The sequence below is a fragment of the Lutra lutra genome, chromosome 12, assembly GCF_902655055.1.
Source record: "Lutra lutra chromosome 12, mLutLut1.2, whole genome shotgun sequence".
Lineage (NCBI taxonomy): Eukaryota > Metazoa > Chordata > Mammalia > Carnivora > Mustelidae > Lutra > Lutra lutra.
This window is the reverse complement of record NC_062289.1, coordinates 83,521,567-83,535,007: the sequence shown is the minus strand read 5'-3', so window position 1 is coordinate 83,535,007 and position 13,441 is coordinate 83,521,567. Positions and strand designations below refer to the sequence as shown.

The 13,441-nt window shown below is 50.8% G+C and overlaps 1 protein-coding gene across 3 annotated transcripts in view; it reads right to left on the bottom strand.

Annotated features, from left to right (window-relative positions):
• RILPL1 (Rab interacting lysosomal protein like 1) overlaps nucleotides 1–13,204 on the bottom strand; it is a 40,955-nt gene extending 27,751 nt beyond the window's left edge. For all 3 annotated transcript variants that reach the window (XM_047698463.1, XM_047698464.1, XM_047698465.1), the window contains exons 1-2: nucleotides 12,745–13,204; nucleotides 6,186–6,336 (exon numbers count right to left, since the gene is read on the bottom strand). In XM_047698463.1, the coding sequence (XP_047554419.1) occupies nucleotides 6,186–6,336; nucleotides 12,745–13,053 (460 nt within the window). In that variant the 5' untranslated portion in view covers nucleotides 13,054–13,204. The remainder of the gene's footprint in view (nucleotides 1–6,185; nucleotides 6,337–12,744) is intronic.
• Between the last annotated feature and the right edge of the window lie 237 nt (nucleotides 13,205–13,441).

The following is a 13,441-nucleotide window of genomic DNA, read 5'->3' as shown; positions in this document are numbered from 1 at the left end:
CCTGGTAGACGGTCTAACTTTGCGGGCTGCACCTCCCCTCAGGGACTCCTCTGCCCAACGTCTGTTCCTCCTGCAGGTGGAAGACGTGCTTTGTCCTTGCTGTGTTCCCATGGTTTCCCGTGCAAAATAAAAATAACCGTGAAAGGCATGCCTGGCATCTGCCGGGTCTCTCCACTGGGGGCGTTGGGGGAGGGATGGGGAGGGCTGGTGCAGACTGGAAAGCCCAGGCCTCCCCGGGCTAACCCGTTGGGAGCCAAACCCACGTGAGATGTCAATTAAATGTGTCTCAGATGGGGCCCGTGTAGGCTGCTTCACGGCAAGCCAGCAGGGATCTGGGAGCCGAGGCAAAGCTCTCCCACGCGGAGTGAGCTGCACACACACACGGAAGCCATGAGCAGAAGAGGAGCCCTGGGCGGTCAGAGCCACGGCCGATGGCCCCTGAGGCTTCTGCGGCTGCCGGGGGCGGCAAGGGGTTCCCCGGTCACCCTCAGAGGCCTCACGGGGCCCGGCAGAAGCAACACACACAGAACGATGGCTGCAGCCTCTTGACAAGTTCAACGTAGTTCCCACATGACCCAGCAATTCCACTCCCAGGTCCACACCCCAAAGCACCGAAAACACACATCTGTACAAAAGCTTGGAAAGTTCGCCGCAGCACTATTCACAATAGCCAAACGCTGGAAACAACCCAAGTGTCCACCGACCGATGAATGGCTAAGTAAAACACGTGGCCTGTCCGCACAAGGGTGTGTAGCTTGGCCACAAAAAGGAATGAGCCCCTGACACCTGCCACAATGCAGATGGGCCTTGAGGACATCACGCTCCATGAAACACGCGACACAGAAGACCACGTTGATCAATTCCGTGCACATAAAATGTCCAGAACAGGCCAATCTCCAGAGGCGGAGAGGGGATCAGAGGCTGCTTGTGGCTGGGGGTGGGATGGAAGTGGGAGGGACTGGGCAGTGGCAGTTAAAGAGTATGCTGTTTTGGGGCGCCTGGGTGGCTCAGTGGGTTGAGCCTCTGCCTTCGGCTCAGGTCGTGATCTCAGGGTCCTGGGATCAAGCCCTGCATTGGGCTCTCTGCTCAGCAGGGAGCCTGCTTCCCCCTCTCTCTCTGCCTGCCTCTCTGCCTACTTGTGATCTCTGTCAAATAAATAAATAAAATCTTAAAAAAAAAAAAAAGAGTATGCTGTCTCTTTTTAAGGTGACAAAAACATTCTAAAATCATGGCAATGGCCACACAACTCTGAATCTACCAAAAGCCACCAAATGGTGGACTCTAAGAGGGCATATTGACATCTCCGTGAAACTGCTCTAGAATAGAAATGTTTTTCTAGTGCTTACTGTGGGCTAAGCACATGACATTTAATCCTCACAATAATATTCACATTTTACAAATGAGGACATCGATCCACGTAAAGGTAATTAATCTGGCCACAGGTGGAATCCAGTGGAGCTCAGATGCGGATTCACGCAATCTGGCCTCCTGAGTTCATGGTCTTAACTCCAATGTTCTACTGCTTTCAGGTTCTTTTTTTTAGAAATTAATCAGTCAGGGGCGCCTGGGTGGCTCAGTGGGTTAAAGCCTCTGCCTTCGGCTCAGGTCATGATCTCAGGGTCCTGGGATCGAGTTTGGCATCGGGCTCTCTGCTCAGCGGGGAGCCTGCTTCCCCCTCTCTCTGCCTGCCTCTCTGCCTACTTGTGTTCTCTCTCTCTCTCTCTCTGTCAAACAAATAAATAAAAATAGAAACTTTACAAAAAAAGAAATTAATCAATTAATTTATTCAGAGAGTGCACACATGAGTGGGGGAGGGGCAGAGAGAGAGGGAGAGAGAGGATACTAAGCCGACTCCATGCCCAGCACCGAGCCTGATGTGGCTTGATTTCAGGACCCTGAGACCCTCTCTCTGTGTCAAAAAATAAATAAATAAATAATCTTTTAAAAAAATGTGTGCAATTTTTTTTTAACTTGGGAAAATTATTTTTTCTTTTTTTTTTTTTTTCTCTCGAATGTAAAACATGGGAAAACTCCCGTCCTGTGTCCTCAAGTCTTGAGGCTGGACGCTGGGGCTTTAATTGTAGAACTCCTCAGGCCCAAGGTCTCCTTGGACAGGGAATGTTAACCAAGACGCCCAAGTGATTTTCTGCTACTCGGCTTTCCAGCTGTGTGCCAATTCTTGAGGGAAGAAACTCAGATTCTGCCCCCCAACCCCGATGTCCCAAGTGAGCAACTGTTCTCACTTGCTTAGGTCCACCTGCTGGAGAAGGTGCGTCCCTCCAGATCGCCTGTCTGCCCTGCACTTCCCCGAGCTCACAGGGCCAGGAGCTGCGGGGCTGGGGCTGGCTTCTCCTTCCCTCCCACGTGGACATGACTTTACTAATCTACTGACCACATTCTAGATATTTACTGGTTTTTTTTTTTTTCTTTATTCTATGAATCACTAAGAGACTCATGTTGAAATCTCCCACTGTGATTGTGGGTGTGTTTTTTTTTATTTCTGTCCAGTTTTTAAATTATATTCGAAGTGTACAATTTGGTGGTTTTTAATATGTTCACAAAATTGTGCAGCCGTCACCACCACGTTTTCATGCCCCTCCCCCCACAAAGAAACCTCATACCGGTTAGCAACCATTCCTCCTTCCTGACCTCCTGCCAGCCCCTGGAACCCACTAATCTTCTTTCTCTCTGTAGATCTGTCTACTCTGGACATATTTCTGTTCACGTTTGCTTTGTAAACTTTGAGGCTAAATTATTAGGTGTGCAGAAATTGCAAATCATCTTTTCCTGATGAACTGAACTTTTTATCATTACAGAGTGATCTTGCCCTTAAAGTCCATTTTGCCTTTTTTAAAAAAAGATGTTATTTATTTATTTATTTCTGAGAGAGAAAGAGAGAGAGTGCCTGCACACAAGCAGGGGGAGCAGCAGGCAGAGGGAGAAGCAGGCTCCCCGCTGAGCAGAGAGCCCAGTGCAGGGCTCATCCCAGGACCCTGGGATCATGACCTGAGCCGAAGGCAGACGCTTAACCGACTGAGCCACCCAGGCGTCCCAAAAGTCCATTCTGTCTTCCGTTCATATAACCACACCAGCTTTCTTTTGGTTAGTGTTTACACGGTCTATCTTTCCTCAGCCTCTTACTTTCAACCTTTAAGAGAGAGGTCTCTAGAAACAACACAGAGTTGGATTTTTAAAATCGTTTTCGACAGTCTTTATCTAGAACTTTTAGTCCATTTGCATCTAGTATGACCTCCAGTATAACTAACTTACATCTCCCATCCTATAATCTACTCCTTTTCTGCTTTGTTGTATTTGCTCTTTTTGTTTTTTGCCTTCATTCAAGGGATGGAGTGCACACCATTATGCCATTGCGATATTGCAATATAATAAGAAATATATATATATTTATATATAAAATAATTGAACATATATAATACATATATTTTGGTCTTTGACCTCCATTCTTGGCAGAGTTCCTAAAACTCTTGTGATTTCCCAACAGAGGTGAGAAGAGTGTCTTCTGTTGTCATAACAAGCCCCTTTCCACCGTATCTGAGTTTATGATAATGAACTTGGTGATTCCCCCTAGACAGCTTCAGGATGGCGTCTGGTTGCCAGAGGAACCAACCATGTGATTCGTGATTAGAGGGTTAGAACTTTCAGCCCTAAATCCTCACCTCTGGGGAAGGCAGAAGGGGCTGGAGGTTGAGCTAATCATCAATGGCCAATGATTCAATCATTCGTGCCTATGTAACAGAACCTCCATCTGTCTCTGGGGTTCAGACAGCTTCCAGGTGGATGAAGAAATACATCCATGTACACAAAAGGCAGTGCACCCCAACTCCTCTGGGACAGAAATCTTTGACCTTGAAACCTTCTAGAGACCTTACCCTATGTACCTTTCTTCATCTGGCCGTTCATCTGTATTCTTTATAGTATCCTCTGTATCCTTTATAAGCCAGTAACCGTGTTTCTCTGAGTTTTACGAGCCAGTCCAGAAAGTACTGAGCTTGTTGCGGGGGCGGGGGATGGGGTGGTGGGAACCTCTGACTTTGTAGCCAAGTCAGGCAGAAGTGAGTATTCTGGGGACCCGTTACCTGCAACTGACACCTGAAGTCAGGGCAGTCTCGTTGGACCAGTCCCCTAACTGGCGGAATCCGAGGCTAACTCCGGGGTAAGAAAGTGTCATAACTGAATTAAATTATTGGTGCCTGGAGAGCTGGAAAATCGGTTGGTGTGTGTGGGGGGAAATAATGCACACAGTTGGTATTGGCGTGCTGTAATCAGAAAAATAGTTTCCCCGGGGCGCTTGGGTGGCTCAATGGGTTAAAGCCTCTGCCTTCGGCTCAGATCATGGTCTCAGGGTCCTGGGATCGAGCCCCGCATCGGGCTCTCTGCTCAGCAGGGAGCCTGCTTCCTCCTCTCTCTCTCTGTCTGCCTCTCTGCCTACTTGTGATCTCTGTCTGTCAAATAAATAAATAAAATCTTTAAAAAAAAAAGAAAAAGAAAAATAGTTTTCCCTTAGCCAGGTTCTTCTGGCATTCTGGAAGTGAGATTCAGGTCTTAGTCTGTGCCTCTCGGCGTCCAAGCTGGAAGTCCGATCGCCAGGCAGAGAGCAGGCACGTCCGCGATGAATGACTTTACAAAGGGTCAATGAATGAGCAGTGTCCTGTCTGGAATCATTAGCTTTTGGGCACTAGACTATCACGGTGGCCCCAGATCAAGGGGTCCCAGACTGATACAAGCCTTCCTTCAGGGGGCAGATGTCAGCCAACCTGAGCACCAGTCCTGGCTTCGTGACTAGCTTGCTGGGTGACGCTGGGCACTCACTGCACTTCCCTCAGCCTCCTTCTTTCTCATCTGTTCAATGAGGAGGCTGGACCAGACAACCAAAACCTCGGTAGGAATAGCTACTACCTGCTGCCTGAGGCACCAGGTACTATTCTAAGCGATCTGCAGGTGTTAATTCAATGAACCCTTACCACAACCTTATAAGTGATATATGGTTATTTCTCCCATTTTTACCCGGGGAGCAACTTAGGCACAAAGGCCAAGTGACTTGATCGAGGTCACTTACGAGTTAAGTATTGGGTTAGGATTCACACCTGGGCAGTCCGGCTCCGGAGCCAATGCTTATAGCCACTAAGACTTTTGCATCCATTGCACAGATCACATGCCAACAAAGGAAAGCCAGGGAAAACAGAATTCCAGCACCTGGATCAAATGTCCTCTTCTTGGGCCCTACAGTCCTTATCCGTGTGCTACTTTAGTCTCACAGAGGTGTAAGTACGGTTTTGAACTTCAGCGTCCATGTAAGCCCATCTCTCACCCCATCCAGTGGGAGGAGGGGGCCTGTGTGATGACCCAGGGAGTTTCTTCAAAGACAAGAGAAAGGTCTGAGATTCCCGGGACAACGGGCAGCTTCTGACGGGGAAGGAGGCTGTGGGGGACAACAGGGCTGATGCGGCCCACAGGGCCCACGCCAAATCCCATGTCTATCTTTGCTTGCCAAAAACCCAGCAGAGGGCATGCAGTGAATGTTCTAGATCCATTTGCAGGATGAATGACATTTTGGGGGCTTCAGTGCCATTCCGATCTGGTTTACCACCCTGGGTTGCTCATTGTTCAACGTGTGCCTCTGGCAGGAGTCTGATCTCTTCCTAGCCCACTTACAATAAAATCTAAACATTGGTCTCTAAGGGGTATGTGACCTGACCCCTGCTGACCCTTCTGACCTCATCCTTAACCACCTTTGGCCTCGATCATCTTCTCCTGCTACACTGGCCTTCCGGGCTTTCTATAAAACTCATGCCCCAGGGCCTTTGTACTTGCGTCTTTCCCAAGCTATGTGCATGGCTCACTCCATCACTTCATTAGGGCTCAAACATCACCTAGTCAGAGAGGCCTTCCTTGATCACTGCATCTAAAGAGCGCCCCCCCCCACCAAGTCACATCCATCATCTCCCCTAGTCTGGGTGCTTCCAGAGTACTGGTCACTATTGGGAACCATGCCATCTATTTGTTACATATCTGTCATCCAGCTCCTCCGTGCTAGAACCTAAGCTTCACGAGGGCGAGGGCTTTGTCTTGTCCACTGTGTGTCCCCAACACCCCCCGGCCCCATGCCCACGATTACAGCAGGAGCAGCCTTTTCCCCGACCTCCCGGGCCGGCCCTTCCCCTTACCTTCGTGCTTCTGGAATTCCTCCTCGGAGAAGTTGGCATCTTTGTGCGAGAGGTTGGTCATGAGCTGCTTGTTCTCCTCCTGCAGCTGGGCGATCTGAGAAAGGAGGTCCTGCGCCTCCCCCCGCCACACGTCCTCCACCAGCTCCAGCTCCTGCGAAGGTGACGGGTCGGTGTGGGGGTCACAGCCCACCCAGGGCAGCGGCCTCACCCCCGCACACCCTCCCCGACCCTTGGTAGCGACCTGCCAGGGCTTCGGGGACCTTCCTGTCCCCCCAAGGGTGGGCACACTGAGAACAAGGCCACCACAGGTCCATGCGGCAGCTCTGCGAGAAATAGAAGGGGCCCCCTCCTCCGGGCAAGGCCTGCACTTGTGTTTTAGGACGTGGCCAGGTTAGAACTGTCTCAAGAGCCGTAACCGTGCCTCTTAACCAGACAGAGAGAGCACGTGGATGAGCAGCCCTGTACCACGGGGCCCCTGACATTCCCAACCTCTCCGGGGAGGTCACGGCCCTGATCTGTGCATAGACCCGAATTGGGACCCACCTGCCTCCAAGGGAAAAAGGGGCTGTGAAGACCCCGGGGAATGCCACCTGGCCCAGGGCTCCTTGTATGTCTGATGCTGGCATCTCTTCAAGGGGGCTTGGGCAACCAATGCACTTAGCAACTCTGAGCCTCAGTTTCCCTTAGCCGGGGAGCCACAATATAGAGATGCACAGGGCTGTGTGAGTAACTAAGGTCAGTCCACTGAAATCATTTTGTGGACTACGATCAAAGAAACAGACGGAAGCGTTGACAAGGACATGAAAAAGTTGGAAGCCTCCGGCCTGGAGGGTTAGGGTGTAAAATCGTACAGCCACCGTGGGAAAGAGCCCAGCAGCCCCTTAATAAGTTAAACCCTTTCCACGTGACCGGAAATTCCAATCCAAGGAGCTGCCCCAGAGAAACGAAAACCCACGTCCCCACAAACACCTGTATGTGAACGTTCCCAGCAGCCTGACTCACAACCACCAACACGGAGAAACCAGATGTCCACCAACCGATGGACAGTGTGATCAACCTTGAGAACAAGGCGCTACGTGGTGCAGTGAGGCCACACGGTGTGGGACTCTACTGATGGGAAACGCCCGGAACAGGTACATCCACAGACAGAAAGCAGACGGGCGCTTGTCTAGGGCTGGAGGGTTGGTGGGGGCATGAGGAGTGACTGACTGCTCCCTGGGGATGGGTTTTCTTTCCAAAGTAATGAAAATGTCTAAAATTGATTCTGGGGGTGGCTTAGTCGGTTAAACGTCTGCCTTTGGTTTAGGTCACCGTCCCAAGGTCCAGGGATCAAGTCCTGTGTTGGGCTCCCTGCTCACCGGGGAGCCTGCTTCTCCCTCTCCCCCTGCCCCTGTTCTCTCTTTCTCACTCTCTCTCTCTCTCTCTAATAAACAAATAAAATCTTTAAAAAAGCCTAAAAATGATTTTGGTGGAAGTTACACAACTCTGTTTGAACAGACCCAAACCCACTGAATTAGACACTTTAAAAGGGTGAACTATACGGAATGTGAATTATAGTCAATAAAGCTGGTACCAATAAATAAATAAATAAATAAATAAATAAATAAATAAATAAATAAATAAAAGATCTTTTGTAAAACCAGAAACTAAACATAGCAGAATCGCTGTGGCGGGGACAGAATGCTGGTTGAAAAGGCAAAAGGTCGAACGGAGCCTGTCGACCCAAGTTTGAATCCCGTCTCTGCCACTTATCAGCTGATCCCGGGGTTATTCCATCTTTGGGTGCCTTGGCAAAGTGGAAAATAGTGTGCTCTCTACCTCCGAGGGCTGTCACGAGGCTTATGTCAATATCTGGCATAGTGCCCGGCCCCCAGAAAATGCTAAAGATGTGTTTGCTGGTTTCTGTTCCTCCTACAGCCTGTCACAAGCCGGCCCAGGTGGCCGGATAAACAGGGCCTCCGTTCATCTTTTAAATACATTCCCAAATCCCCATCTCCTCTGTCAGGAAGCCTGCCGCAGCGGGAAATGAGGGGTAATAACGGTTTTCGCCCAGTTGGTTCAAGGTCGCCAGGCGAGGTCAAGGACGGGGCCAGAGGGCGGAATGATGGAGTGGGACGCAAGCAGAGGCAGGCGCTCCCATGCCTTCCTTTCTGCTCCCACCTGGCACAGGCTGAGCACGGAGGAACCCGGGGGCAATGGTCAAGTGTAACTGACAACAGCCCACTCCCCGAGCTGGGGAGAGTCTCCTGGGTTATCCAGGTGGGCCCATGAAATCACAAGGGTCCTCCTCCGTGAAAGAGGGAGGCAGAGGGGTCAGAGCGCGAGACGATGGGGGGGACAGAGATTTGAAGACAGTAGTCGGCGGGCTGTGAGGATGGAGGAAGGGCCCAAAACCCGGGGCATGCAGGTGGTCTCCGGAAGTGGGAAAAGGCAAGGAAGTGGATTTTCCCCTAGAGCTGCCAGAAGGAATGAATTTCCTGACATCTTGATTTTAACCCAGAGAAACCCACGTGTGGTTTTTTGACCTCCAGAATTGTGTGCAGTATTATCCATACTGACATGAACCATACATATCCAACACTGTATTATCATAATAAATTTGTGTTACTTCTAGCCAGTAAGTTACGGTAACTTGTTAGGGTCGTAATAGGAAATGAATATAGACTTTAACCATCAGGGATTTTTTTTCCCTTCCCTTCTCTAAAAGGGGGCGGGAAGGGGTATAGTTCTTGCCTTGAGCTGACCACAGTGAATTTAAATCTAGCCTCCATACCAGCTAAAGGCTCCTCCAGGAAGTCACCCCTGATTGATTACTTCCTTTGCCGCCTTCAAATTCCACACGCTGGCCTACAGGCTCCAGTATAATCAGACCCCTGAATCCTCCTGATCTCACCTCCCACCTCTATTCCTTACTCACTCTGTTGTGGGCCTTCGTGGGTTTTTTTCTTTGTTTTGTTTTGTTTTTTTGACAGACAGAGAGAGAGAGAGAGAGAGAGAGAGCAAGTGAGCACAAGCAGGGGCAGTGGCTGAAGGAGAAGCAGGCTCCTTGCTGAACAGGAAACATGATGCAGGACTCAATCCCAGGACCCTGAGATCATGACCTGAGCAGAAGGCAGACGCTTAACGGACTGAGCCATCCAGTCCTTGAACACCCCCATTCCTGCCTCAGGGCCTTTGCACTTGCAGAGGCATCTGCCTAGAATGCCCCACTCACAGCTCTCTCTGTGGAGGGTACCCACACTTGATGCAAATCTCAGCTCAGATGTCACCTCCTCAGGGAAGCCTTCCTGACTGCTTGTCTATTAGACCCCCATCCTGGCCAATCTCTTTCATATCTCCCTATTTTATTTTTTTCATGTCCCTTATCTTAAGCTGAAACTTTTAAAAAAAAACACCTATTTCCTCACACTAGAATTGCACCATCCAACAGAGTGGCCACAAACCACATGTGGTTGTGGAGCACTTGAGACGTGGCCAGGCTGAACGGGCACGTGCAGTAAGGGTTAAATAGGCACCAGATTTCAAAGACATAGGAAAAAAAATGCAAAAATATCTCTAATAATTTTTTGGGTAATTATGTGAGATGATGGATGGTAACTAAGTTTACGGTGATGATCGCTTCACAATATACACAAATATCAAATCATGATGCTATATGCCTAAAACTAATACAATGTTACATTTCAATCATATCTTCATGAGAAATAATTTTTTATGTTGATTACAGTTGGAAATAATAGTATGTATCAATGGGGTTTGATATGTTATTAAAATTAACCTCCCCTATATCTTTTCATTAATGGGACAAGCCACATAATTTTTCTACAGGACAGCACTGCACTAGAAAGTCAGGCCCATGAGGGCAAAAACCTCATCTGTTGTGGTCTCCGCTGTCTCCCCAGTGCCCAGAACAGTGCCTGGTCCATAATAGGTGCTCAAGAAATACATGTGTTACATGAATAAGGGAACAACATATACTGTTATGTTATAGACATTATAGACAACTGTACCTACACAGCCAACACTTTCTAAGCCTATTTGTATTTTTCCTGTCTTCCCAGTTACCCACCCACTGCCTGAGATGAGGATCCAGCTTCCCTTGTCTCTGCCCTGCCCATGTCACCCAGGAGGGCACCTTGCATGCCCTGGACCATCAACAGGGTTGCAGACTGAGTAACTAGATAGAACACGTTAAGACTGTGCCCTGAGGGATGTCTGGTGGCTCAGTTGGTTAAGCATCTGCCTTCAGCTCAGGTCATGATCTCAGAGTCCTGGGATTGAGCCCCGAATCGGGCTCCCTGCTCAGTGGGGAGCCTTGCTTCTCCCTCTGCCTGCCGCTCCCCCTGCTTGCATGAGCACGCGCTCTCTCTCTCTCTCTGTAATAAATAAAATCTTGGGGGGAAAAAAAAGACTGTGGCCTGAGTCTGTGTGATGAGCAGAACTGACTGAGTCTGGGGGTGTCCTCGGGGGAGGGGATGGTGGAAGACAGGGTGAATGCTTTACCAGAGCCACGTGTGCTGAGAAAGAGTGAGGCGGGAGGGGGGGGTGCAGAGAAAGTAAGGAGGAATGAACAGACAAACTGATAAGACCAAGGACATGCTCAGATTTTTGTAGAAATAACACTGTGAAAAGCCTTTGAGACTACAAGGAAAAAAAAATCAGATGAGTCTCTCTTGATCCTAAGAATACAGAGAAAAGGGAGCCAGGGCTGGGATGGGAAAAGGGTTTTGTCCTCTAATTTAAGATCATCCTCCATGTTTACAAACAAGCCCTGCTCAGAACACGCTGGGGTTTACTTCCTGGCTGATAGCGTTCCAGGAGTGACAAGTGCAGCTGGTTGGGAATTCCATCTGACTCCAGGCTTAGTGGTCTCTGATGGCTCCCAGGGGTGTCTCCCAGCCCAGCTGCTGCAGAACTCAAATGCCGAGGGTGGGGACACAGGTGCTGGGACTTCTGAGTGACCTGGGCTAAGTCCCTTGGTCCCGGATAATAAGAGGCAGCCACAGGAGAGGATTTCAAAGATCCCTTCCCTGAACTCTCTTAAGAGTTAACTAACCCTTTCCACCACAACCCCAGCAGACGTGTGCTATTACCATCCCCATTTTACAGGTGAGGAAACTGAGGCACAGAAAAGCAAGGTACTTCCCTAAGATCAAACCACAGCAGGGTCTGAAACCAGGCCATCTACCTCCAAAGTCCCCTCTCTGGGGAACCTGACATTAATTACAGGGCTGGGGCATTTTCAAGCTCTCAGTGCGATCTTGGAAAGGTTGCCCAACACTCTTGGAAAGGTTGCCCAACACTCGGGAGCTTGAGTTTCCTTCCTGACCTCAGGGCATGGGGACCTGAAAGGACAAACACAGTCAAACCCTGCAAACACCAGGGCTCTTAACCACTCACAGCTCTGCCCCCAGGTTAAGACATAGCCACGGCTGGGGCTATTTTCCTTGAAACACAATAGCTTATGGCCTGCCAGGGAGGTTCAGAGAGGCCAAGTGTATTTCCTGAGGCCACACAGCAAGCCAGGGCCCACTCAGGCACATTGATTCCTCCAAGGAAACGCGTTTCCTCCTATTCTCTGTCCAAACAGTCTGACAGAATCTTCCTTGCGCTGAGGTTGGGGCAGGAAACCACACATCTCCCACTTCCTTTTCCCCAGGCACCTTGTCTAGACTCCCAGCCCAGTAGGGAGGTCCTGATTCACGTGCTCAGAAGGATTCTGGTTCACAGGGTAGAGGCTTAGCTTTAAAGCTGCCCAGAACCAAGTCCATCCCTCCAATCAGGGGAGAAGCACTAGAGTTACCTCCACTGGGGCTGGGATTCTCTCAGCACTAAAGTGGGACAAATTCCTCCCTCCCTCACCCAATTTTCTTCCTCTATAAAATGAAGATAGTTCCTGCCTCACAGAGTTCTGTGAAGATTAAAGATAAAAGCAAGGAGGGGAAAGCACCTCAGGTTAATAAACTAGAAGCCCTGGGAAACAATTTGTAATTAGAAACCTAGAGACTTGTGTGGGGCGGGTGTGTGTGTGTGTCAATGAGCTCCGTGGCTGGAGGTCACATCCCCTTTGCTCTGGGGGGTTTTGGGGTAAGAAGAATGGGTATTGAAGCACATCTTCTTGGGTAACACTGAAGGGCAGAGGGCTTATTTCATTGCTAGAAAATAACAGTATCTAAGCATTTTAGATATATTACACTTAATTCTGATAAGGTGGGTCTTACTACTATTACTATTTGATATGGGAGGAAATAAAGCACAGAGAGGTTGAGTAACTTAACCAAGGTCACACAGCTACCCCATGGTAAAGGTGGGGCTAGAACTCAGGTCTGACTCCAAAGAACTACCCTTAATCTCCGAAGCGGTATATGCCAGGTGGTGCGGGATGGACAAAAGAGGGCCAGGGGCCTCCCTCCGTCTGTCTTTCATCCTTTCGGTTCCCTTCTCACCTAGTTCCTCCATACACATACGTGTGCACCTACAGTTGCCCGATGCTGAAGGCCCCTAAGGTCCCAGCGGCCCCATTCCCCGGATGGGCAGACTGGGGCTGCTCGCTGCCCACCTTCTGGTGTTTGCGCTCCTTCTCGATGCGGTCCATCCTCTCCAGGCGCAGACGGTCCAGCTCCAGGCGCAGCTCGTCCAGCTCGGGCGCGACGTGGTGGCGGCTGACCAGCACCTCCAGGATCTCCAGGACACGCACGACCTTGGGCATGAGGCGCGCGATGGCCTCGCAGCCGTGCTGGTCGATGACTCGCTCGAACTCGTGGCCCACGAGCGACGCGATGTCGTACACGTCCATGACGGTCAGCTCCGCCACGTTCTTCTCCAGCGCCGACTCGGCCGCCAGCGACGACCCCCGCTCCTCCTCCATGGCCCCCCAGCCGGCCTCTCCCCCACCCCGCAAACTAGTGCAACTCCCAAACTTGCCGCTGTCCAGGGCAGCGCCGGGCCGGGCCCACCTCGCGCCGCCGCCGGCGGTCCGCGCTCAGCTGGCCCTCGGGCGAGGGCGCACCGGGCAGCCGGCCGGCGTCCGCATGGGCGGGGGCGGCAGACCGCGAGCCGGAGGGCGGCGCGCGGGGGGCGAGTCTCGGCGCGCGGCTCGGCCCGGAGCCTGCTCCCCGGCGGGAGGAGGAGGAGGCGGCGGCGGCGGCAGCGGCGGCGAGGAAGGCGCGCGTGCGCAGGCCCGCGGCGCCTCCCAACTTGGGAATCCGAGTTGGGCGCAATGGAGGCGCGGGATCTAGCTGGAGAGGGGGCCCCGT